A 24,676-nucleotide genomic window follows, 5' to 3' on the forward strand; every position below is an offset into this window, starting at 1 on the left:
CCTCATCGGAGGAGATCCTACCTCTCTTCTGAGGCGGAAAGACATCATAAGCGTCTTCCGACGAAAGCGGCGAAAGAGGACGTGAAGCGTCCTCCGCAAGAAACGTCCTCTTTAACGGACGAGAGTCTCTCCGAGCGCTCCACCCCTTGCGCGGGGAGGACGCTTCGGAGGACGAGAAGCACTCCTTCATGACGCGTGCTCGTGCACGGTCCTTGGCAGCCTGGGTCTTTGCTACATGGTCTGCCGAAGGGACGCCAGATCGGTGGGAAGCCCCGTAACCCTCTTGCGGCTTTCGACATACCTCCTCCCTGGGTCTTGGGAGTCTGATAGAGGTCTAGGCCTAGAGGCATTATGGGGCCGATCTGACGCCCCCTCCACAACACTGGGGGCACGATCACACACTGCACCGAGCCAGTTTCTAAGGCTTTCACTTTGGTCTCCAGAGTGCGAAGAGACTCCAAAATCATAGAGAGAGCATCCGCTCCTCCCGACACAGAATCAGAGCCCGAAGGCAACACAGGTTTAGGGGTTGTAAACACTACAGGTGTTAGAGCAGGAGAAACGTTAGTCTTACCTTTGGAAGAACCACTCCTTGAGGAAGACCTCCTGATCCTATCGCGCTCCAATTTAAGGCGATAGGACTCATATGCTCTCCATTCATCATCAGTCAATTTCTCACATTCATTGCACCGATGATCAATCAAACAATTAAGCCCCCTACAACTCATACATACTGTGTGGGGGTCTACCGATGCTTTCGGTAGCCTCACCTTACAATCAGCCCTCACACACACTCTGAAACTCACAACACTTGATCCAGACATATCTTATAGAGAAAAGTCAATCCAAAATCAAAAACGGTCCACTATCGCGCATGCCAATTCAACAATCCAATTCAATACCAAAAAAATCAATCAGATACTTAAAAGCGAGTCAATTTCCAAAAATCCTGAGCAGAGGTCTGTAAACAGATGTTTACTGACCGGCGACAGAAAAAAATATGAATAGAAAATGGGAATGGTTCCTGATATCCGCCTCCCAGCGGCGGGAATGGGTACTACCACCGGCCGGCCGCCCACTGCGTGTGCCGCGAGTTTTGAAAAGTTCTGTCGGACGTCAGAAAATACAGCTATATATATATCTGTCAGGTAAGTGGCATGAACAAAATGTGCTTTCTTGGACATCACCCCAAGGGACCAATCTAAGAAGTTAAAAACTTCCAATACACGAAAGAGTCCCTTGAGGAGATGATCCAGTTCCGAAATACCCCATGTACTCCGTGCAGAATTGAGACTTGGACGCCTTGAAGCGTCAACCAAAGTCGAAAAATCTGTTTCGGTTGTAGAAGGGAGAGCAATACCCATATTCTCTCCCGTCTGATACCAAACGCCTCTTTTCCCAGCCAATCTTGCTGGAGGCATACAGAAGACTGTCCTTACTAAGTCTTTCTTAGACTTCATCCAAGAGTCTAAGGAATGTAAAGCTCTTTTCATCGATATGGTAGGTTTCATTTTGAGAAAAGACGAAGGCTTCTTCGTCTTAGTACTGGAAAAGAGCGATCGCGGAGAAGGAGGAGCGGCAGGAGTCAACTCGTCTCCGTACTCCTCCAGCAGTAGGGTAGTCAACACCTTATAGTTAGAGAGACCTTCTCTTCCACTATATTCGTCATCCGAGTTTTCCTCTAACTCGGGATCCACATGCTTCTCCGCTCTCCTTTCCGAACGTTCGTCTTCTTGAGGAGACAAACTCCTAATAGGAGAGGGGCTAAGGGAATGATACTCCTTCCTCTTTCCCGCTCTAATAGTCTTTGAAGGCGTCATAGGCTTCGGCTTCTCTAGAATCTTAGAAGACGCTTCCCGCTTACATGACGCTTCCCGTTCGGCAAGCGTCATGGATGACGTCTTTTGCTGACGTCTCGATGACGCTTCGCGCTTGGAAGACGCTCCGCTCTCCAAAGGCGTCCTACTTGGCGTCATAATATTGGACGGAGCGTCATGTCTATGCTCCTTTTCCAATGACGCTTCGCGTCTAAAAGACGTCTTACGTCTCTCTGGCGTTACGACACTCTCGTAAGCACCTGTTCTCGCTCTCGAACTAGACGTTTCTGTAAGACGTTTAGCCGTTTCCCGTCTGTATGACGCTTCTCGTTGAACAGGTGAGAGAGGACGAGACTTCTTAATTGGAAGCGTCACGTCCTTCCGACGTGGCGCTAAAACTCCCACTAAAGATGACAGTTGCTCTTGAACTGCCATGATGATCTTTCTTGACGCTTCTCCCACGTCCAGTGCATGACGTCTTTCGTCATCACTCGGGGGAGAAGAAGGAAAGGGTACTTCCGCGTACACGTCAGGTGACGCTGACGTCCCCTTCGCTTTCTTGCTAGAAGACGGAGCGTCATCTGAGAAACGCTCTGGACTAGAATCAATGTCAGGCTTCATATGACGCTTCAGCGGTCTCGACAAGTTCGATTCCTTCCACCCTCGTTTAGGTGAGGGAGAGGGAGATGACGAGAAACACTCGCGAATGACGCTTTTTCTAAAGCGCCCTTGAGCAGCCTGCCACGAAGCAGAGCTAGCTGAAGGGACGTCTGACCGTTGGGGATCCCCCACAACCTCCTTAAGGCTTTCGACTTTCCTTCTCCTCTGGGCTTGTGAGCTTGGAAGAGGTCTAGGCCTGGGAGCGTCGCAGGGACGATCAAACGCCCCCTCCACAAACCACTGGGAGAACTCACGTTCACAGTAATGTTCACTTTCACTAGCCTTACCTTTGAAGTCCGCCATCTTGGACTTCATGTCTCTAATTGTAGCTTTCAGATTGGCGATTTCCGATGCCGAATCCGAAAAAGCACTCTGAGAATGAGATACATAGGGAGAATCTACATCAGTAGGATTGAATTATCGTAAAAGGCTCAATAGGCCTTGAACTCACACCTTTCAATCGTCTAATTCTATCCCTCTCTAACTTCTTCAAATAAGAAGTCAAAGTCTTCCACTCTTCTGCATTCAATCCCTCGCATTCCTTACAAGTATTGATAGCAGAACACTGAAACCCCCTACATTTACGGCATACAGTGTGAGGATCAACCGAAGCTTTCGGTATCCTCACCCTGCAGCCTACATTCACACACATTCTCACACTCACATTAGAATCAGACATACTGAGAAAAATCCAAAAGAGTTATTCCAAAAACAGTCCACAGTAGCGAATGCCAAAACACGATCCAAATACGTCACCAAAAAGCCGAAAAACGTTGATCAAATGTTGAAAAATGAATCTAAGTCAGGAGGTAATAACAACAATGTTGATACCACCGGCGACAGAGAAAATATGATAGAAAACGGGGATGGTTCCTAGTCCTGCCGCCCAGGGCAGGCCGGTAGATCACCTGACCTACCTGTAGCGAGTGGCGCGAAATTTGAATTTCTGTCGGGGACGACGGAGTCTTAGCTATGTATATATCTGACAGGTAAGTTGATTGTATGAAAATATGTTTTAGTAACTCTAACTGGGCTTTGAGACAGAAAATCCTGATTTCCTTTGTATATACTGTACGTTTTCATACACTTTTACAAATACTACGTAACTGTAAAGACTACTACTGTTACGAATGGCTTCTTACATTCTCATCAATTTATTCCTCTCATCAAACACTATTCAGTTAGGAGTAGAAAAAATTTATGGAGCGCAATGTTTTCTAAGCATGCAGAAACCTTAGTTAGAGAAGGGGTGACTATTATTTTAGAGTAGCTTTAGGAAATTTCAGCAGTGCAAGAAAAAAAGATTTTTTCTTTATGTGACTAATGCACACAACTGCAAATGAAAACTGTTGACACTTTTAACCTATCTCACTACCAATGAATATGTTTTCAAATTTTGTCATGCTTTAAATCAAACCACTTTTACCAAAAAAACAATGATGGCAAAAGATAAAGAGAACAGGAATAGAAAATTTGCATACCGATATGACAGTCTTACAGTAGGGATAAGCATTCCATGCTTCCTCATGGACTTCTAAGGAACCTTCTGGTGCTAGAAGCCGGATAAAGGATGGCACTTTGCTGGAAGAGAAAGTTATCTTATTACAATCAAGGGAAATGAAAATGCACAGCAATTCTCCTCATCCCAAAGCTTGAAACATTCAAGACCTCATTTCTGAGACTACAGCGATCAGTTCCCTTATGTTGAAGCTAAACTCATGGCACGTAACCTTAATAAATCATACGTTAAAAAGTGACAGATGTACGGCCAACTGTATTCACAGTACCTTTTCACTGCTAGTTTTTACAATCCACACATGCTGTGAGAGAGAGAGAGAGAATTTAAGCCAAAGGCCAACCTCTGGGACATATGAGGACATTCAGTGCTAAAATGGAAACTGACAGCGAAAAGATTTGAAAGGTAAAACAGGAGGAAAATCTCGCAATTGCACTATGAATTAATTGTTAGGAAAGGGTATAAAAAAAGATGGAAGAAAGAGAAATGTCTCGCAATTGCACTATGAATTAATTGTTAGGAAAGGGTGTAAAAAAAAAAAAAAAAAAAAAAAAAAAAGATGGAAGAAAGAGAAAATGAATGGAGGTATATTTAAAGGAATGAAAAGAGTTGCACAAGAGAGAGAGAGAGAGAGAGAGAGAGAGAGAGAGAGAGAGAGAGAGAGAGAGAGAGAGAGAGAGAGTAATAACGCTCAGTAGGATCCACACACTGTAAACCTGACAATTCTATTATCACAAAACCGCATTACAAAGGTTAATTAAAAAATAAGACAAAGTCTTTCAATACAAATGTTCTAGAATTAAATACATTGCACACAAACAATCAAATGATTCCATAAAAATGAATTGTAAAAATGCAACAATGGACATTTTTTTTGAAGTTCTATTTAAGTACAAAATTTCATGATCTTAACATCGTAATGATTTCGCATCTTTCAGTGATGCCCCCCGTAAACTATAGAATAGATAATCACTCAATAGTGTTTTTGCGAGAGGAGTCTACTATAGAAATGTATGCACTATTACATACTGAGTTTAACTGTCTAATATCTAATGCATAATTAATTAGTTTCCAGTTCAAAACCTCATGCAATTCTAAGATGCTCAAGTTTCAAGTTTTTTTTTTCCAGTGAAGCTTTAATGGCAACATATATAGATAGCCTCTTGAACAAGAACTCTCAAATATCAGTACCATGATATAAAGCAGGGAAAATATCAAGGGATTACAACTATCAGACTTAGACACTGAACTTTAGTGTCTAGGATCCAAGGGAAGCACATATTTTCCTTTAACAGAAGCGTAACGACTGTACATATACAAGTATGTACAGTGTACAAGAGGCATTGCATGTCACTAGTTTAACAATGGAAAGACTGCAAAACCAATGTCAAGTCTAAATTCGCTCAGTAGAGGACAGCATTCTCAAACACACTCTAGGCCACAGCTCAACAAACTTGCAATCTTTTGATTACAGGACATGAGTTGGAGAAGCACCTTGGCTAGTCACTTCAGATGCAAAGTTACAGCAATAAGCAATGAACATATTATTCTTACTAAGTAAACCTGAAGTTAGCAACACAAGATGTTATGTTCTTTGTGCAAGTAATGGTCTCCTTTTCATTAAATTCTGAAAACAAAAACAATTTAAAATAATTCAAATTAACAATATGAATGCCAAAAAATATACCAACATTCACACTACCCTACTTCATGGTTGACAATAAAATCAACAATATCACTAATTTGCAATACATATGCTACGAAAAAAAGGAAAATCTCTGGGATAACTACAATGCAACTGCCTTCACATTAGCAACTTAAATAATAATAAAAAAAATAATACCAATACCAAATCATGAACTAATTTACCAAATATTTCAACAGAAAAATCTACCAAAAATTTTGACTGCCATTCTTCTAACAGCATGTGAAATACAGCAAACTAATCTAAAAAGACATCCAAATTTAAAAATACTAAAGCATGATCAGTATAATCTCATTTGCACTATGTCCTAGTGACCTGTACAACAGCTAGTACAATACCAAAAATTATCTTTACCTTTTAAGATGATATATTTTGTAAGTGTATTGTCCTTTGCAATATTTTCCACCTAATAAAGGATAGTTGTCGAAGGGCTCATTTTTTAGGACTTCAATACCTTCTCCTCCACCCGTTTCATTTTTACTGGCTTCTGCCACACTATATAGCTGCGCCACTTGATACTGAAAAAGAAAGGAGAACATTTAGTGGCACAAATCAATTGCAAAAATCCTGGTACCTACCAACATCTCTGTAACACATTTTAATGTAGTACAGTATACAATAAATTACGTTTCAAAGTTAAAACAATGAATTAGCTATTATCTTGGAGACTAAAACAAAATATGTAACCAACGAATATATGTTATCTGTCTAGCTCCATTATACCTCTATTCAATTCTGTAAGAAGTATACGAGGCTGTGGATCTGTCTAATCTTCATCAAATTCATAAATAATAAAAAACGACTAACTTGAGTTACTACATGATAAGGGCAGTAAGAAAATAATTCGAACAACTCAATGTCAGCAATTTCAATTAACTTAGTAAGCCCATGGCCTTTCATAAGATAGCCTACACTTGAGGTCTGGCGACTCTTCAAGAGTGTGATACTATCTTACTTTAGCTTGGCCTAAAGCTTTCTATATCAAACAATAACATTACTTACTAATATTATGCTTGTACAGTCTGGAAGTGCCCAGACTTGTCACATCTCAAAAGGCTTCGCTGCTATCAATCTGTAGTCACTACTGGTAAAATAAGCAAAATAACATAAAATTTATACACGCAGTCTCCGGTTATCGACGGGGGCCCCATTCCGGAGGGGGTGCTGATAAGTAAAAACCGGCATTAACTGAAACTCGGCGATTTATGGGGCCATAATGGTGCTTATGGTGCCAATAACTGGTCATAGGCGCCATAAGCACCATTATGGCGCCTCTGTTAGGTATGTTATGGCGCCGATAACCAGAGCTTGGTCTGTTATGGCGCTATAAATCATCGATTTTATGGTGCTAGATGAGTGCCACCAGTAACTGGGGACTGCCTGTAATCCTGGAAACTTTAAAATACATTTGCATCTACCCCTGAGAACAGCCAAATTTACCAGTAGTACTGTATACGTACAGCTAGTTGTCGACTTATGACCTATGCGAGTTACGACTGATCGACTTTATGACCACCCACAACTAAAACGAATGGGAAGCGACTTGAGCAAGAAAGAATGGTGTCCAGCTGAACATACAAAACAGTTTTTCCCCAGTTCCCGCCTCTCCACACACACATTTTACTGTTATTTTCATGCTGATAAAAGATAATAACGTAACTAACGGTAAAGCTCATACCATGATGAAATAAAGTGAAAATACTGAATGGAATAAACATGCCCACAACGCAATCTGTTAACGAAAAAAATCATTTAGTTCATGAAACGTATTAAATACATATTTCAACTTAAAAACACGTTGTTTAATGACAAATTACCTTGTCTCATTTAAGTAAAGTATCTAGATATTTTATACTAACTAGAAGCAAGGCAATTCGCTCCGAACTGAGTTAAATACGGCGAAATAAATTGTAAACACGGCAAACTAAACTCGTATTTGCCATCAGCTGATTACGAAACCAAAACATTGACCGCTTTGTTTGTATTTTTAAAAACATGAGAATACATTCAATATTATTGGATACAATAATGTACAACTTTTTAAAAGATTCATGGAAAAGTTGCTTGTTTATTGTATTTTTAATTCCTAAATATATGTAGCCGTCTGCAGCCTGACATTCGAATGTAGAATACATCCCTAAAAAATGAAGCCTTTAGGTAATTCCACATACAAATAGCCTAGTTTCCAACTTGGCCTACTACTAGCTACGTTCTGATGCTGCTTTTTATCGTTTTATTACTAATATATTTTAACTTCATCATTTTATAACTTTATATAGTATAAATTTCCTTCAAAGAGTGTACTTTAACACATTTACCCTACATTCACGAGTTACCCTACCCAATCGTAAGTCTAAATACAGTACTAAACTTCTCAGAATCTGTACCTTATTATTGGTGACTTTCATATCCGAAATTTCGTAGCTTCATAATTATCACATTTAGTTTCTTAGTTGATTTTTATTGAAGAGGATAATGAGATGAACAAAATACGTAATGAATGAATTTCGGCGATAACTGCATTTGAATGTTGCCGTCACCGTCAAACCGTAAACAAAGCATAGCAGAGCCATCTAGAGAGGAAAATGAACAGTAAACTATTCGCTAACGAAATAAAGATTTTCCAGCATGGATAAAGGTTTATGCTTGCACTTCTTGCCTCTAGCATCATATAATCTCATGGGTGGCATATCGAATAGGTAAATACACAGTCACATAAAAGACATTATCAAAATGGTCTCTCAAGCGTATACAGTGTAAGGAATTTGTGCTTGACAAATGTCTCATTGTTTTGATTAAAAGTTAAAAGGTTTGGCTTGGTTGAGCATTCTCAAGTGGAATATTTAAAAATATTATATTTATTCTTCCAAGGTTAATATAAAAAACATATTTGACTTTGTACGTATATCTACACTACTAACAACTATTTTTATACAAACAAAGGATATATGGCATAGTTTTTGCTGCCTTGAAGTTGTAAACAATACGTGGTGCGTCCCAGGTGGCGGCAGAACGATCTAATGGCGCTGATTTAAAATCAGGCCTAACCACGGGAGTTTCCAGACAATAGAATGCCGGTTTCAAGATATTCAACTGTATTGATAAATTTCTAAATTATATCGTATATGTAGTATACAGTATACTGTAGGCTAGGTTACTGTATTCATATATATACGATGTACGTACCATGAAAACATTATCATCGTATACGCGAGGCTAACTTGTTAAATGTTATTCAATATCTCTTTGTAATGAATTATCTTAAGCCAATGTGCATTGAACCTAGAGAATTAGCTGAAATTAATAATTAATATGCCATATATGTATGAAGTAATGCTATGTAGTGTAGGCTAGGCTAGAAAAATATTCTTACGGTAAAGTAACATGGGCCGACTTACGTCCAAATCGATTTACGACCGGTTAGTCGGAACCAATTACGGTCGTAAGTCGACAACTACCTGCATAAGCCTAATATTTCACATATAAACGAAGCATAAATATCTGAGGGTCAAAAATGATATTGTTATTGTACAATAAAGTTTCATACATACTTACCTGGCAGATATATACTTAGCTATAGACTCCGTCGTCCCCGATAGAAATTCGAATTTCGCGGCACACGCTACAGTGAGGTAGGTCAGGTGATCTACCGGCCTGCCGCTGGGTGGCAGGAATAGGAACTATTACCTTCTAAGGACAGATTTTTCTCTTCCACCTGTCTCCTGAGGGGAGGCTGGGTGGGCCATTCAATCGTATATATCTGCCAGGTAAGTATGTATGAAACTTTATTGTACAATAACAATATTCATTTTCATACATTCAACTTCCCTGTCAGATATATACTTAGCTGATTGGCACCTTTGGCGGAGGGTAAGAGACAGCTAATTACTGATTAGACAGGTAAACAACATACGTTGTAGGTAATAGATAAATAAAACCTTGGTTCCTATGTGTTTAGACGAAGGGTTGACTTCCTAGCTATTGCTAGGTGTCTGCTTCGTCTCAAGAGCCTCAGCGAGGATGTGACCTATGGCTAAGAGATCTTGTAGATCTGTCAATGGGGTCTTATCCACTTACTCGACAGAATCTAATGGTCATTTGTCAATGGGGTCTTATCCACTTACATGACAATACACCTATGCCTAGGGGCATAATTAAGGAGCACAACACCGATCCCGATCACCTGATCCTAACACGAGGGTTTGTGCTTAGTTTGAAAAGAGCTATCCCCAAACTCCTTTCAAACAAACCAAAAAAAAAAACACTATGTTAACATAAAAATTAACTCACTTAGTTAAGGATCAGTGTCGGCTCCCTATCCCAGCAACGTATCCGTAGACACGTAAAACCAAGAGAGAAGGATCTCTCGTAGGTCAACTTGACCTCCTTCGTGCAAAGGGAAGTCAAACAGAGTTGCATATCCCTTAAGTTACAGCTAATATGTCCTTCACGACATATTGTTATGTAACGAACAAGAATTCATAAAAGCTCGCACTTCAAGCGCTTTTAATTCTCAGCTGTTTGAAGGAATCATCAAGTCATTCATGAAGTGCTTTTAGCGATCACACTTATTTCAAAGAAGACCAGGGCTTCCTTTGAAATGGATCTTTTCTGGATGAAGCCTAGAGCCTGGCTTGCGCCTGGGTGGCGCCTCGAGTCTGGTTGGAGCCTCGAGCCTGGCTGGCGCCTCGCGCCTGCCTGACACTTGGTTGGCCGCCTAGCTCCTGGAAGGCGCTTTTTGCCTGACTCATGGCTGGCGCCTCGCGCCTGGAAGTAGCTTCGCGCCTAGCTCCAGACTGGCACTATTTGGCGTCTGGCCCCTGGCTGACTCCTCTCCACTTGCTGGAGCTTCGAGCTTGGTAGAGTCCCGAGGATGTCTGGCGATGCCCACATCAGACACTCTTATCTGTCTGACTTGTTCGCCTCCAGCGCATCTGCGCTAGGTTGGAGGCCCCCTCTTTCTCTTCATCAGACAATGACAGTGTTCCTTGAAAACTGTCTGCCTCTGGCGTTTTTTACGCCTGTTTTGGCATTTGGCGCCTGGTTGGCGCTACATTGTCCGAAAGTCCTGAAACTCCACCATGGTTTATCAGGAGATTGGAGAAGGGTGAAAGAAATTCTTCCACTTTGAGCTTCTGGCCTCTCCGGCAAGGGAAGGTGATTGTAGTAAACTACATCCATTAGACGATAGGACATCTAACAGTACAAGAGATAAGAGCCTTCCTCCGAGGAGGATCCTTCTTGAATCCTTCCGTTGCTAACGAGATCTCTTCTTACTTGCTGATGAAGTTCCTCGTTGCAGAATCTTCCCTATCCTTGTCCGAAGGAAGGGAAGGGGCTTGGAAGTCGAAGGAGACTCCGAGCTGAAATTGGGAGGAGCACTCCTGATTTCTAGCTCTTTACTGTATCTCTCTGAATACCTTCTGGGAAGCATTTCGAACCCTCATCGCATCCCAAAGAGGGGGGGGGGGGGGGGACTTTGTAGGTCCAAAAACGTTTAAACCATCTCTTCTTATGTAGGTGAAAACGTAAGTACCCTGCCTGGGCAACGAAACTTCTATCTGAAATCGTTGAGTCAGGAATAGAGGGTTTTAGTTCTCTTGCCAGACATACTATGCTGGCAAGAACCCATTGCCGAGTCTCCATTAAATCTGATGCGAGATTCCAATGCACAAAAAATTCACCTGTCTTCTTGGTAGTTAAGGGCCAAGAGAAAACAAAGAATTCCCTCATAAAATTTCTCAAAGAAGTTTGATGAGGAGCAGTTCCATCTTGTCGGAACACGGAATCTGAAGCCACAAAAGATCCCATTCGAAGTACATGATATCCTACTCTTGTCGTATTGAGGTATCGTATCAGATCCCGAAGATCTTAATCCTCTGCTATCTCTAATTCTCCTTGTATAGACAGAGTATAGCCTTTTACTGTGCTCTTTGATAGCAGATATATATAAAGTTGATTCTTCCCTCTGAAAAGGAAGAAAAAACCTATATGTGGTTCACAGAGGTATCGGAAGAGGACAGTTTCCTCTTCCATCAAACACGATCTGCAGCAATTCTATGTCCTGGCTATGACTATTGTCATTCACCTTTAAAAATCCTCTCATTCATGTCCACTTCTGGTCAGTCTGCACGAAGACTGACTCAGAGTGGAGAGGTTGTTAAGGTCCATTTGTAATAGATGCTTATAGAATATTCAGACTGTCTTGGAAAAGACTTCCAAAACATGCTGTGAGAAGAACGTGACCTCTGTGAATCCAACCTCTAAGGCCAAAATGAGACAAAGTATTATCCTCTCTTTCTTTGACGCCCTTTATCTTAAATTCTGTAAAGCATTTATATTTAGGGAAAAAAAAAAAAAAAACTAAAGTTTATTCCCCTTTCTATAAATAAAGATGGTGTATATTGCTACTTCTCTTGGTTCAAGGAAAAGGAAGCAGTCTACAGGAAGCCTGTTCGTCTTTTACCTTGCTAAGAGATCTATGAAGAAGACTTTCCGTAGGTTCTCACAACTCTTTGCAATAAATGTTAGACATATGATACAAGTTATTATCGTTGATCGATTTGTGATATGAGAGAGTCGTGGAATTGGCCTAAGTGATTAAATGGGTAACGAAATCAGGAACGAATCTTGCCGTTACTGAGTGTGCTGTCTGAGAGGCTACTGGACTCTTATGTTTAATAACTCGCTAAACGAGAAAATATCTTGGATGGTGCTCTTGGCTCATTGCGCCAGGCTGGCGCTTCTGCGCCAGGTTGGCGCTTCAGACCGGCGCTTTCTTCTAATACTCTTTATGTTATGTGCCAGAACATCTGTGCCTTTATGGTACCCGACATCCTTACACATGTTTAATTCCGTTCTTAGTAGGAAAAAAACTCTTATTATAACGTAGTATATTCTATTCAGGGAAACCATTTCTGCCACGAAGAGAATGTTTCCCATTCCACTCATCCATCTTCTCTTGAGCAATATCTGATTCTAAAAAGGTTGTGTGCGTTTCTCGAAAGACTTGACCATACCGTAGTCTTAAAGTGAATTCTCTACTACATCCATCTTCTCACTAAGCATGTATTCTAATAAGCCATGCTTTCGTAAGCATGAGAGCATTATATAATATAATGTTCTGCTGTGTTAGAATCCTTTAATAATGTTCCCTACGGTAAACAGCATTGAAAGGTTATAATATCTTTCTTATTGAAAGCTTCTTAGCAAAGGCAGACAATATTTTATTTATGTTAGCTTAACTATCCCCTCCATTCGAGACTAAGTCCATGATTGTAGGGGGAATATACGGTTAAGCCATTCGATCCCGTTTGGAGGAGAGAGATGCAACCGACTGCTAATGACCGAGACCTGGATGGTACTGTATTGGCCTTACGCTTACAATGACAGCCCGGCCGTCTCGCTCGCTGCCTGGCTGCATTCATCGTGAGTTGCCAGTTACTTCATTTAATGAAGGAATATAATAAAATTATTCCCGAGCCTAAGGAAGCTCTCAATAATGCCAATTTAAGCCAAACAACCTTTGTTAAATACCGAAGCTGAGTAGGTATTGTCGTAACAAACTTTTTAAGCGAAGTCCTTACCAGGAAATCCTGTAAGGATATAGATAATTTCGTAGCGACCACAAAGGCAACTATGTTATGCGTATATGACTTGTCATTCAGCAGTCGTATGCAGCAAGCTTCCTTCTACATTCTTTCCTCACGATCCGGAGAGAGAATGGAAATTTTGCCCTCTCCGTTCTTTTCGTCAATAAACACTAATTAGCATTAGTCGAAAGAGATCGCAATGAAAACTCTCGGATCGAAGAGGAATCCCTCAAATTTTTATTCTTTTGGGAGATAAGGCCGTATTCTACGCCTCTATTTATCTGGAAAAGCCTCTAATCAATGAATGAGAGCTCGTACGAATTTTGTTCAATTTGCAAACGATTGCCACTCTTTCTGTAAATGGTTGGTTGCATTATTTTAGAAGGAGGAAGATTTTAATATCGTCTTATTAGTAATGAAATGATATTGTTATAATACAATAAAGTTTCATACATACTTACCTGGCAGATATATACATAGCTAAGAATCCGTCGTCCTCCCCGACAGAAATTCAAATTTCGCGCCACTCGCTACAGGTAGGTCAGGTGATCTACCGGCCTGCCCTGGGCGGCAGGACTAGGAACCATTCCCGTTTTCTACTCATATATTTTCTCTTCCACCTGTCTCCTTGCGGGGAGGCTGGGTGGGCCCTAATCGTATATATCTGCCAGGTAAGTATGTATGAAACTTTATTGGTATTATAACAATATCATTTTCATACAATCAACTTACCTGTCAGATATATACATAGCTGATTGGCACCCTTCGGTGAGGGTAAGAGACAGCTAATACTGGAATAGACAGGTAAACAACATCTGTTGTAGGTATAAATAAAAACCTTGGTTCCTACCTGATAGGTGGTAGACTTAATTGGTGTTTGGCCCCGTAGTATGCATCACCTCAAGAAACTTTAGCGAGATATGTGATCTATGGCCAAGAATTCTTGTGGAACTGCCGAAGGGGTCTTATCCACTTACTCGGCAGAGCCTGCAAGGACTTTGTCAATGGGTGCTGATCCACTTATATGACAACACACCTTATTAAGGAGCACACAACCAATCCCGACCACCTGATCCTAACCACCATGTTAGTATTAAAAATTGCTCCGAGTTATCCCCAACTCTTCGCAACAACCGTAACTCAAACCAAATGCACACGCACACATAATTTTTCAAAAAACACAGACTCCTCTACTAAAAGATATCACAAGAGTTCCTTACTGACTTGAAGTGACTGGCCGCCTGTGCGGTATCTGCACTTGTTCAGCAGAAAGTCTAGAACATATCTATTAGACATAAGTAGTAAAAATTAAGGATTGTTGTCAGCTCCTGTACCCAGGATTGTGCCCGCAGACACAAAAGGACCTAAGGAAAAACATTTTTCATAGGTCACACGCACGTCTTTCAAATAGTGAGAAGCAAACACAGAATTACATCTCCAATATGTCGCTTCCAAGATATTCTTTAGTGACATATTTCTCTGAAAAGAGAGAGACGTCGCCACTGCTCTCACTTCATGAGCTCTTACTCTCAGGAGTTTGAAAGAATCATCCGTGCAAGCCTTATGAGCGTCCGTAATTCGTTCCTGACAAAAAAGGCTAAAGCATTCTTAGACATAGGTCTTGATGGATCCTTCACTGAGCACCAAAGACCTTGTCTAGAACCTCCCAACTGTTTCTTTTTCTGTATGTAACTTTAACGCCCTTACTGGGCAAAGAGACCTCTCCGGTTCCCTGCCGACGAGACCCGATAATCCTTTTACCTCGAAGTTTTTTCGGCCAGGGATTCGAAGGATTTTCATTCTTCGCCAAGAATAATTCCTTGAAGGAACAGATGGCTGAATCTATATTGAACCCGACTTTGTCACTAAGGGCGTGCAGTTCACTAACTCTTTTCGCCGTCGCCAGTGACAAAAGAAATAAACATTTTCTCGTTATATCACGAAACGAGGCCCAAAATGTAGGGGTTCAAATCTCTCTGAAGACAAGAACTTCAGCACTACGTCTAGATTCCAGTTAGGGGGAGAAGTAATCTTAGACTTCTTGGTCTCAAAAGACCTAATCAGATCATGTAGATCTTATCGTTTCCCAAATCTAGGCCTCTATTCCTAAAGACGGGCCGATAGCATACTCCTATAGCCCTTTATCGTGGCTACGGAGAGACGCGATTCTTCTCTCAGAAATAACAGAAAATCAGCTATTTCTGTTACAGAGGTACTGGAGGAGGACAACTTCTTCGACTTACACCACCTTCTAAAAACTTCCCACTTGGATTGGTAAACCCGGATAGTGGAAGTTCTCCGGGCTCTAAGCGATCGAGCTTGCTGCTTTGCTAGAAAAGCCTCTCGCTCTGACAAGTCTTTCGATAGTCGAAAGGCAGTCAGAGCGAGAGCGGGGAGGTTTTGATGAAACCTCTCGAAGTGTGGTTGTCTGAGAAGATCCTTCCTTTGTGGAAGGGATCTGGGGAAGTCTACTATCCACTCCAGTACCTCTGGGAACCACTCTTGAGCTGGCCAAAAGGGGGCTATCAGGGTCATTCTTGTCCCCTTTGAAGTCACAAACTTCCTGAGCACTTGCCCTATAATCTTGAATGGGGGAAATGCGTAAACGTCTACCTGAGACCAATCTAGCAGGAAGGCGTCTACTGCTAGAGCTCTGGGGTCTTCCACTACTGAACAGAAGACTTCCAGTCTCTTCGAGAGAACGTGGCAAAGAGGTCGACATGAGGAGTCCCCCAAAGAGACCAGAGATTGCGGCAACGTCTGAGTGGAGGGTCCATTCGGTATGAAGGACCTGGTTCCTCCTGCTCAGCCTGTCCGCTCTCACGTTCCTTACTCCCTGAACGAACCTCGTCAATAGAGAGATGTTCCTTTGCGATGTCCACAACAGCAGGTCTCTTGCGAGTTCGTAAAGGGCATACGAGTGAGTACCTCCTTGCTTCCGAATGTATGCAAGAGCGGTTGTATTGTCCGCATTCACTTGTACTACTTTGTTGCTCACTACGGTTCGAAGCTCTTTAGAGCTAGGTGTACAGCCAACAGTTCTTTGCAGTTTATGTGCCAGGACACTTGAAGAGCATTCCAAGTGCCTGACACCTCTCTCTTTCCCAAAGTTGCTCCCCAACCTTTTTCCGACGCGTCGGAAAACAATACAAGGTTTGGGCTCTGTATTTCCAGGGAAGTACCCTTGTTTTCCCTCAGTGGAGTAACCCACCATTCTAAATGGCGTTTCATCAGATCTGGAATGGGAAAACTGTCCGAGAGGAGTCCTGTCTTCATGTTCCACGAACTTCTGAGGAAGAACTGAAGAGGACGGAGATGAAGGTCTTCCTAGATGAAAAAACTGTTCGAGCGAGGAAAGGGTCCCTAACAGGCTCAACCATTCCCTCGCCGAAGTACGTTCCTTCCTTAGGAAGAGAGAGGACTTTTTCTAAACCTCTCGTAGTCTCTCTTGAGAAGGAAATACTCGAAAACCCCGAGAATCCATCCGAATCCCCAGATAGACCAAGTTCTGGCTGGGGATCAGTTGGGACTTCTCGAGGTTCATGAGTAATCCTAAGGTCTTTATCAGGTTTAGTGTCACAGTCAGGTCCTCCAAACACTGTTTCTCTGACTTTGCTCTGATAAGCCAGTCGTCTAGGTACAGAGAAATACTGATTCCTTTCAGATGAAGCCATCTCGCCACATTTTTCATAAGGCTCGTGAAAACCTGAGGCGCCGTAGACAGGCCGAAACACAAGGCTCTGAATTGGAAGATCCTTCCCCCCGTCATGAAACGGAGGTACTTCTTTTCGACGAAGGATGGATCGGGACGTGAAAATAGGCGTCCTGGAGATCCAGAGACACCATCCAATCCCCTTGGCGAAGAGCCGCAAGGACCTGAAGCAGAGGTTTCCATGGAGAACTTCTGTTTCTGAACAAACTTGTTCAGAGCGCTGACATCCAGCACTGGTCTCCAGCCCCCCGAGGCTTTCGCAACCAAGAAAAGACGATTGTAAAACCCTGGGGAGCTTTGATCCAGCACTAGTTCTATAGCTCTCTTGTCCCACATCTGATCCACCATTTGTTGAAGAGTATCTCTCAACACAGGGTCCTTGTAATTGGCGGACAATTCCCTCGGAGTTGACGTCAGGGGAGGATTGTCCAGGAAAGGAATGAGGTATCCCTTCTGAAGCACAGACATCGACCAAGCGTCTGTGTCTATGAGAGTCCAGGCTTCCGCAAATCCCCGGAGCCTGGCACCTACTGGTGTTTGGAGGAGCGCCACTTCACTTTCCCCTTTTAAAGGGGCGGAACGAGGCTCGACCTCTCTTCTCGGTCGTTTTCCTTTTAGCGGTAACTCTAGCTGGAGGGCCTCCTCGAAAGGGCCGAACAGGAGTAGACACCCCTTTCTTTTCTCCCACCATCACTGGTCTCTTCTTCCTGGAAGATTGTAGGAGAAGATCCTGTGTCGCTTTCTCCGTCAGAGATCGGGAAATATCCCTCACCAACTGTGAAGGGAACAGAAAATCAGACCTAGGGGCGAATAACAAGGCTGCTCTTTGGTGAATGGGATAACTGCTTTCGTCAAGAAAGCGCTAAAAACAGATCTCTTCTTCAAGAGACCTGCTCCAAATAAGGAAGAAACTTCCCCTGAGCCGTCCTGTACCGCCTTGTCAATACAGGACAAAATTGCAAGGAGTACGTCCGGCTCTAGCCCTTCAGGGGCATGAGCCTTCTTGGACATCACCCCAAGGGACCAATCTAGGAAGTTAAAGACTTCTAGAATGTGAAAAAGTCCTTGAGGAGATGATCCAACTCTGAAAGACCCCAAGTAATCTTAGCAGTGTGAAGGGGCCATTTCCTCCCTGGATGCATCTACCAGACTGGAAAAGTCAGCTTCAGCTGAAGCTGGGAGTGTGAGACCCATATTCTCCCCAGTCTGGTACCAAATCCCTCTCTTGCCCGTAAGTTTAGCGGGAGGCATGCAAAACACTGTCCTTACTAGCTCTTTCTTGGTTAGCATCCAGCGATTGAAGAGCTCTCTTCATAGAAATCTGTAGGTCTCATCTTCAAGAAAGCCGACGATTTCGGCGTCTTAGCGCATGAAAAAAGTGAACGAGGCGAAGGAGGGAGCGGCAGGGATCAATGCATCTCCGTATTATCTGGAGGAGGAGAGCTGTCAAAACTTTGTAGTTAGGACAGCCCTTCTTTGCCGTGAGTCTCGTCACCTCTGAGTCCTCTTCTAAAATCGGATCAGAAGGAGAGGCCACTTCCCGTTCCGGGTCTTCCTGTCCAAAAACTCTCTCTACGGGAGACAAACTCCTAATAGGAGAGGGGCTAAGAGAGTGTAAAGAGCTCCTATGCCTGGTTGGCTCTTCGTACTTGCTGGCGCCTCGCGCTTTGTCTGGCGCCCTCGCGCCTGGCTGGCGTCTCGCGCCTGGCTGACTCCTCGCGCTTGGCTGGCGCCCCTCGCGCCTGGGCCGGATCCTCGCGCCTGGGTGGCGTTCTCGCGCCTGGCTGACTCCTCGCGCTTGGCTGCGCCTCGCGCCTGACTGATGTCTCGCGCCTCTCAAAGCTCTCGCGCCTGGTTGGAGTCTCGCGCCTTTCTGGTGCCACTCCTTATATGTCAATGCTTGGTCTGGCGCCGCCTCGCGCTGGCTGAATCCTCACGCCTGGGTTGTTACTCTCGCTCGGCTGAAAGGACTGCTGGTCTGGCAGACGTATCCCATCTGGGAATATCCTCGCGCCTGTAAAGCGTTTCTCGCTTGTCTGACGCTCTAATCCTAGAAGACGCTTCTCGTCTGTAGGACGCGCGCTGACTGGCGCGACGCACTTGTCTGGCGAATCAAAATCGTCGAAAGAGTCTCTATCCGAGTCAATCTCAAAAGACTCACGTCCCACAGGAGCCTCACATCCTGGCGGGAGAAGGAAGACGAGTCTTCTTTTGACCGGCAGTCTCACGTCTTTCTTACGAGGAGGATCCTTCGAAAGGACTCCTACCAAGGCGGATAGCTGTTCCTGCACCGCCAAAATGATCCTCTTGGAAGCCTCTCCTGCGTCTTCTTGAACGGGAGAGGGAGACCTCGAAGGAGTTTTGCCCAACATCATGGGACGACAAAACCCTCTTCGCCTTCTTGATGGAAGGAGGCGGGCTTCTTCCGAAAAGCGTTCTGGGCTTGAATCCAACACAGGATCTCTCCAGTGCCTTTTCAGGGGCCTGGACAAGTCCGAATCCTTCACCCTCGTTTAGGAGAGGGAAGAAGCGGACGAAGAGAAGCACTCTCTGAGGACGCTTTTCCGATAGCGATCCTGAGTAGTCTGTCTATATACAGCGCCTGCTGAAGGGACGCCTGACCGTGGGGAATTCTCCACACCCCCTCCGTACGGCTTTCGACTTTCCTTCTCCTCTGGGCTTTGGGAGCTTGGAAGAGGTCTAGGCCTGGAGCGTCGCAGAGACGGTCAGACGCCCCTCCACAACACTGGGGACACTCACTTCACTATAATCACTTTCACAGTCCTTACCTTTCATGGTAGCCATTTTGGATCTCATCCTGTGAAGAGTAGCTTTCAGCTCAGCAATTTCCGAGGCCGAATCTGAATGTAAAGCCAGTGAGGGCCCTGATACAGAATTAGAATCATAATTAACCTCTTCATTACGAAAGTTTGTTTTGGAGGTAGGTGGTACCACCATTGAAGTCTACTATACCGCACCGGGTGCATAAAGGTGGTACGCATAGTACCACCAAAACCCTCTTTTCAGATAGGGACTTTCCAATCATTCTGTAATTTCGGTTTGAAAGAGTTTTGGAGCAAAATAAACAGTATGACGATGCCAGACCGTATGATGAACCCAAAAAAATAGTATTATTACTGCTATAGTATGTGTAGGTGACAGATGAACTGCGTCTCAACAAAAAATCACAAAACCAGACAAGCGTAAACATGTAATAACTTCTACCCAAGTAAAAAACCAGTTGTATCATCATTTACTGTATTTATTTTATTTATTCACTTATTACTTATTTTTATTTTCAAATAAAAGATATGAACACCAGTAAATGAAGGTAGAAATAAAGCCTTATAGTAACTATATATAAAAAACCCAAACCAGAGAAAAAGCAAAAAGCGATTTTTTTCTGAGGACAAGAAACTTGAAAAATTAGTTTAGATACCCCTAATGCCCCTAAAGTTGTTTTCTGTGATGAAACTAATCTTAGAAAAAACACGTAGAAAATGACATCGCCCAATTTTTGAAAGATATACTATAAATTTGCGATTTCCATATATTGGCGGGGCTTTCGCTTTAGTTTTTGCTCTTTTTTTTTGTTATTACGTGCTTATTTACTGTTCTATTTTTGATAATACTTTATGTGCATGTTCCAGGTGCAATATACCAACATTCTGTAAGACCGAATTTCTATTCAAGACCGTAGTTTTTTTCACCGACCACCAGTGTCCCTTGTACAAGGGACACTGAGTTTCACATTTTTTTTCATAAAATCATTTTATTTTCCCTGTAGGATGATAAAACTAACAGAGAATATGCGTTATTATAGTGCTAATAATACCTGATAATTTCATTAGCCTGTCTTGATTAGTGTATTTTTGGCAAATATTTACGTTGGGCAACCCCTCCAAACTCGAGTCACTACCGAGAGATTCAGTTCGGCAGCGAACACAATGTTTACATTCTGGGCTCACGGGGGCCCCCGGTAAAGAAGGGGTTAAGAGAAGAGTTAGAATTATCCAAAGGCTCAATAGGCCTTGTACTACTACCCGCAATCTTAGATGCAGCCCTTCTGACTCTATCCCTTTCTAACTTCTTCAAGTAAGAAGTTAGAGTCTTCCATTCCTCAACATTCAACCTCTCACACTTATGACAGTGTTAGAAATAGAACAATCAAAACCCCTACATTTGCGACATACAGTGTGAGGATCAACCGAAGCTTTCGGTATCCTCACCTTGCAGCCTACATTCACACATTCTCACACAACCACTTGAATCAGACATTCTTGAAGAAAAATCAAAAGCAAGTCAAATCCAGTCCACAGTAGCGAATGCCAAAACAACGATCCAGGTACTACGTCACCAAAAGTCCACAAAAAGATGATCAATTGTCTAGAAAAGCGAATTCCAGTCAAGAGGTGGCAGCAACGATGTTGATACCACCGGCGACAGAAAATATATGAGTAGAAAACGGGAATGGTTCCTAGTCCTGCCGCCCAGGGCAGGCCGGTAGATCACCTGACCATACCTGTAGCGAGTGGCGCGAAATTTGAATTTCTGTCGGGGATGACGGAGGTCTTAGATATGTATATATCTGACAGGTAAGTTGATTGTATGAAACTAATTTTTTTCAATAAAAAAAAGTCGCTAAGGTCTTATAACCTGAGAGACCTGCTCCCTTATTGGCTTCCAATTCCGATCTATCTTCCATTTCCTGTCCATCAAGTTGGTAGAAGAATGAGCAACCGGAGGAGAGCGCCTCCTTCCGTAAGGTGAAGGGCTTTTAGCAGTACCGATTCTAACCTGGCAAGGGCTAAGGCCGCTGTGCGACATCTTGAGTCCCCGCCAGGAAAAAAAAACCGATCTTGCTCTTGCCATTACTTGCATTAAGACTATCCTGAGAAGGGCGACGGCCGCCTGTGCAACAACTCCCGTCTTATCAGGAGAAATCCTCGAATGTCTTTCACCTTACGCAGAATCAGGATCTAACTCCATATACGATGAAGATCCTGGTTTATAGCTTCAGGCGCTTAGCGCCTCATCTCAGGCGCTTTGCTCCTCGTTTCAGGCGCTTCAGGCTTTCAGGCGCTTTGCGCCTCATCTGAGGCGCTTCAGAAGCCTTTGCGCATCGTTTCAGGCGCTCCAGGCGCTTTGCACCTCATTTCAGGCGCCTCAGGCGCTTTTAGCCTTGTTTCAGGCGCTTCAAGCGCTTTTCGCCTCGTTTCAGGCGCTTCAGGCACTCCGAGCCTGTTTTCAGGAGCTTCAGGCGATTTGCGACTCCTTTGAGGAGCCTCCGACGCTTTTTTCTCACTCTCTTCAGGCTCTTCAGGCGCTTTGCGCCTCGATTCAGGCTCTTCAGGCGCTTTGCGCCTCGATTCAGGCTCTTTAGGCGCTTTGAGCCTCATTTCAGGCTCTTTAGGCGCTTTGAGCCTCATTTCAGGCTCTTTAGGCGCTTTGCGCCTCATTTCAGGCTCTTCAGACGCTTTGCGCCTCGTTCCAGGCTCTTCAGGCGCCTCGAGCCTTGTTTCAGGTGTTTCAGGCGCTTCATGTCCGAGGAGCTAGAAGCTTGAAAATTATATATGTATGTTTAATCCTTAACCGAGATCCATAATTCAATTCCGATCAACATAATATTCTTTAATATCTAATTCGTTCTTCTCATAATAGATATATTTTCATATAAATGTACCGATGAGGAATTTGTTGAAATAACTCTTTCAACCCCATGGGATAGAGCCTCCGTCTATTTGTACGGGGGACGAAAACAGGATAGGGCAATGCCTCTACCGCAACTGTTATCGAAAGATATCTCTCTGAGGTTCCGATATCTACGACGAGATTATCTTGCATCTTCATTGAATCTACGCCGTTGAAAAAAAACTTTCTTCTCCTTATCCGTCAACACGATAATAATAAGGGAACACATTACATTAGGACGCCTTTCCAATGGCGAACTTGGCAGTCTGGGACGTTCTACAGAAACCTGCCGAGGGGACGCCTGATTGGTGGGGATTCTCTGAAACCCCCCTGCGGTTGTCGACATTCTTCTCCTCTGGGCTTGTGAGCTTGGAAGAGGTCTAGACCTGGGAGCGAGACAAGAGCCGATCAGACGCACCCTCCATTGCAATGGGGGAACACTATATTCACTTCTTACCTTTTAAAAGCTTGCATTTGAGCTATCCATTTATCTTCAATTTGCATATATAAATTTGTAGTTTCTGAGGAGTAAGAAGGTGATGAGGATGCAACAACTACTAGTACTGCTAATACTCTAACTGCTCGTTAGCACAAACGCTATTAAAGCTTATAAAGTAAGCGTATCTAGTTATATGCTTTTCTGACTTCCTAAAGTAGGAAATTAGAGTTTAATATTTCCTTAATAAAGTTGTAACCTTTATTACATGTAATAATGAATAAATATTAATAATTCTCTTTATGGCAAACTATGTGAGTGTCTACCGATGATTTCGGTAGTTTCACTAGAGTTTCTTCGAAATTCCGAAGCGAAATTCATTAAAAAGTTAATAAAAGGCGTATGCCGAACCAAAGACCCAGTACTTCCCTGCAAAAGACAGCCCAGAAGATCGATGGCGATGAAACACGAAAATCAAATCAGGAGGAACCGTAAACGTATGTTTACAGTCCTAACGATAGAGAAAAATCTGTCCTTAGAAGGTAATAGTTCCTATTCTGCCACACCCAGCGGCAGGCCGGTAGATCACCTGACCTACCTACCTGTAGCGTGTGCCGCGAAATTCGAATTTCTATCGGGGACGACGGAGTCTATAGCTAAGTATATATCTGACAGGGAAGTTGAATGTATGAAATGATTCTTTTTATAATTACGTATCTACTGTCCATGGAGGAATAATTTTCGAAGTCCCACACCTTCAAAGTATACAAAATGGAAAAAGAAAAAAGCTTACCTCTTCGACCGTGAGTGGCAAGATGACTCGACTGAAAGTAAGAATATTTATTCATTAATTATCTTGCTGTTTAAACAAAAATACAGGAACATCCTGGTTCATATTCAAGGAAGAATTATTGCATATAAAGAACTAATACATATATAATTCAGCTCCAAGTAAATATAGCTAAAATAATTAGCAGGTATCTTCCTACAACCAGGCTTTTAAATCTAAATACAGGATAGCTAAACATGAAACAGCTGGTAATTCATTTTACTATGATAAACTAAATTAATACAACTTATGATGCATTAAAATTTGGCACAGTGACATACATGTAAAAATTACCATGTATGAGGGCAGAGACTAAAGGCATACAACTACCTAGTTACGTTATATTAAATGAAATTGAAAAAAAATTCTCAGTAACACGGACTAGTGTTTTTGAAGACAAAATTAGGCTCTATAAAAATGCAAATCACCTGGAAAGTGTGCCCCCAATGTCCTGTTTCATAAGCAGGTCACTCGGGTAATTCTATGATACTAATCATAACATCAATATCAGAATTGGTTGAATTGTTGTCACCTTGGAGTTGTTCTCACAGAGAATATATGAAACAAGTGGATAAATCAGACCCAAGTCTAATGGTACATTTTGCTGGTGTTCATCTGTAACTTCTTGGACACTGGTTAAAACTGGGAGATGATATGCACTCATAGTACATGCAATATTCACAAATGGTTAGTTTAAGCATTTTTTATACGCAATCAT

General features: G+C 42.8%; 1 protein-coding gene across 5 annotated transcripts in view; it reads right to left on the reverse strand.

Moving 5' to 3' along the window:
* Nucleotides 1-24,676, reverse strand: part of LOC135213681 (phosphatidylinositol transfer protein alpha isoform-like) — a 60,889-nt gene that overhangs the window by 26,249 nt on the left and 9,964 nt on the right. The window contains exons 1-4 of one of the 5 annotated variants that reach the window (XM_064247753.1): nucleotides 24,387-24,572; nucleotides 23,923-23,953; nucleotides 6,053-6,216; nucleotides 3,959-4,058 (exon numbers count right to left, since the gene is read on the reverse strand). In XM_064247753.1, the coding sequence (XP_064103823.1) occupies nucleotides 3,959-4,058; nucleotides 6,053-6,216; nucleotides 23,923-23,953; nucleotides 24,387-24,418 (327 nt within the window). In that variant the 5' untranslated portion in view covers nucleotides 24,419-24,572. Of the gene's footprint in view, nucleotides 1-3,958; nucleotides 4,059-6,052; nucleotides 6,217-23,922; nucleotides 23,954-24,386; nucleotides 24,573-24,676 lie in introns of those variants that run through there. The other 4 variants (XM_064247756.1, XM_064247757.1, XM_064247755.1 and 1 more) reach the window with 4 other exon arrangements.

Source organism: Macrobrachium nipponense, chromosome 43 (assembly GCF_015104395.2).
Source record: "Macrobrachium nipponense isolate FS-2020 chromosome 43, ASM1510439v2, whole genome shotgun sequence".
Lineage (NCBI taxonomy): Eukaryota > Metazoa > Arthropoda > Malacostraca > Decapoda > Palaemonidae > Macrobrachium > Macrobrachium nipponense.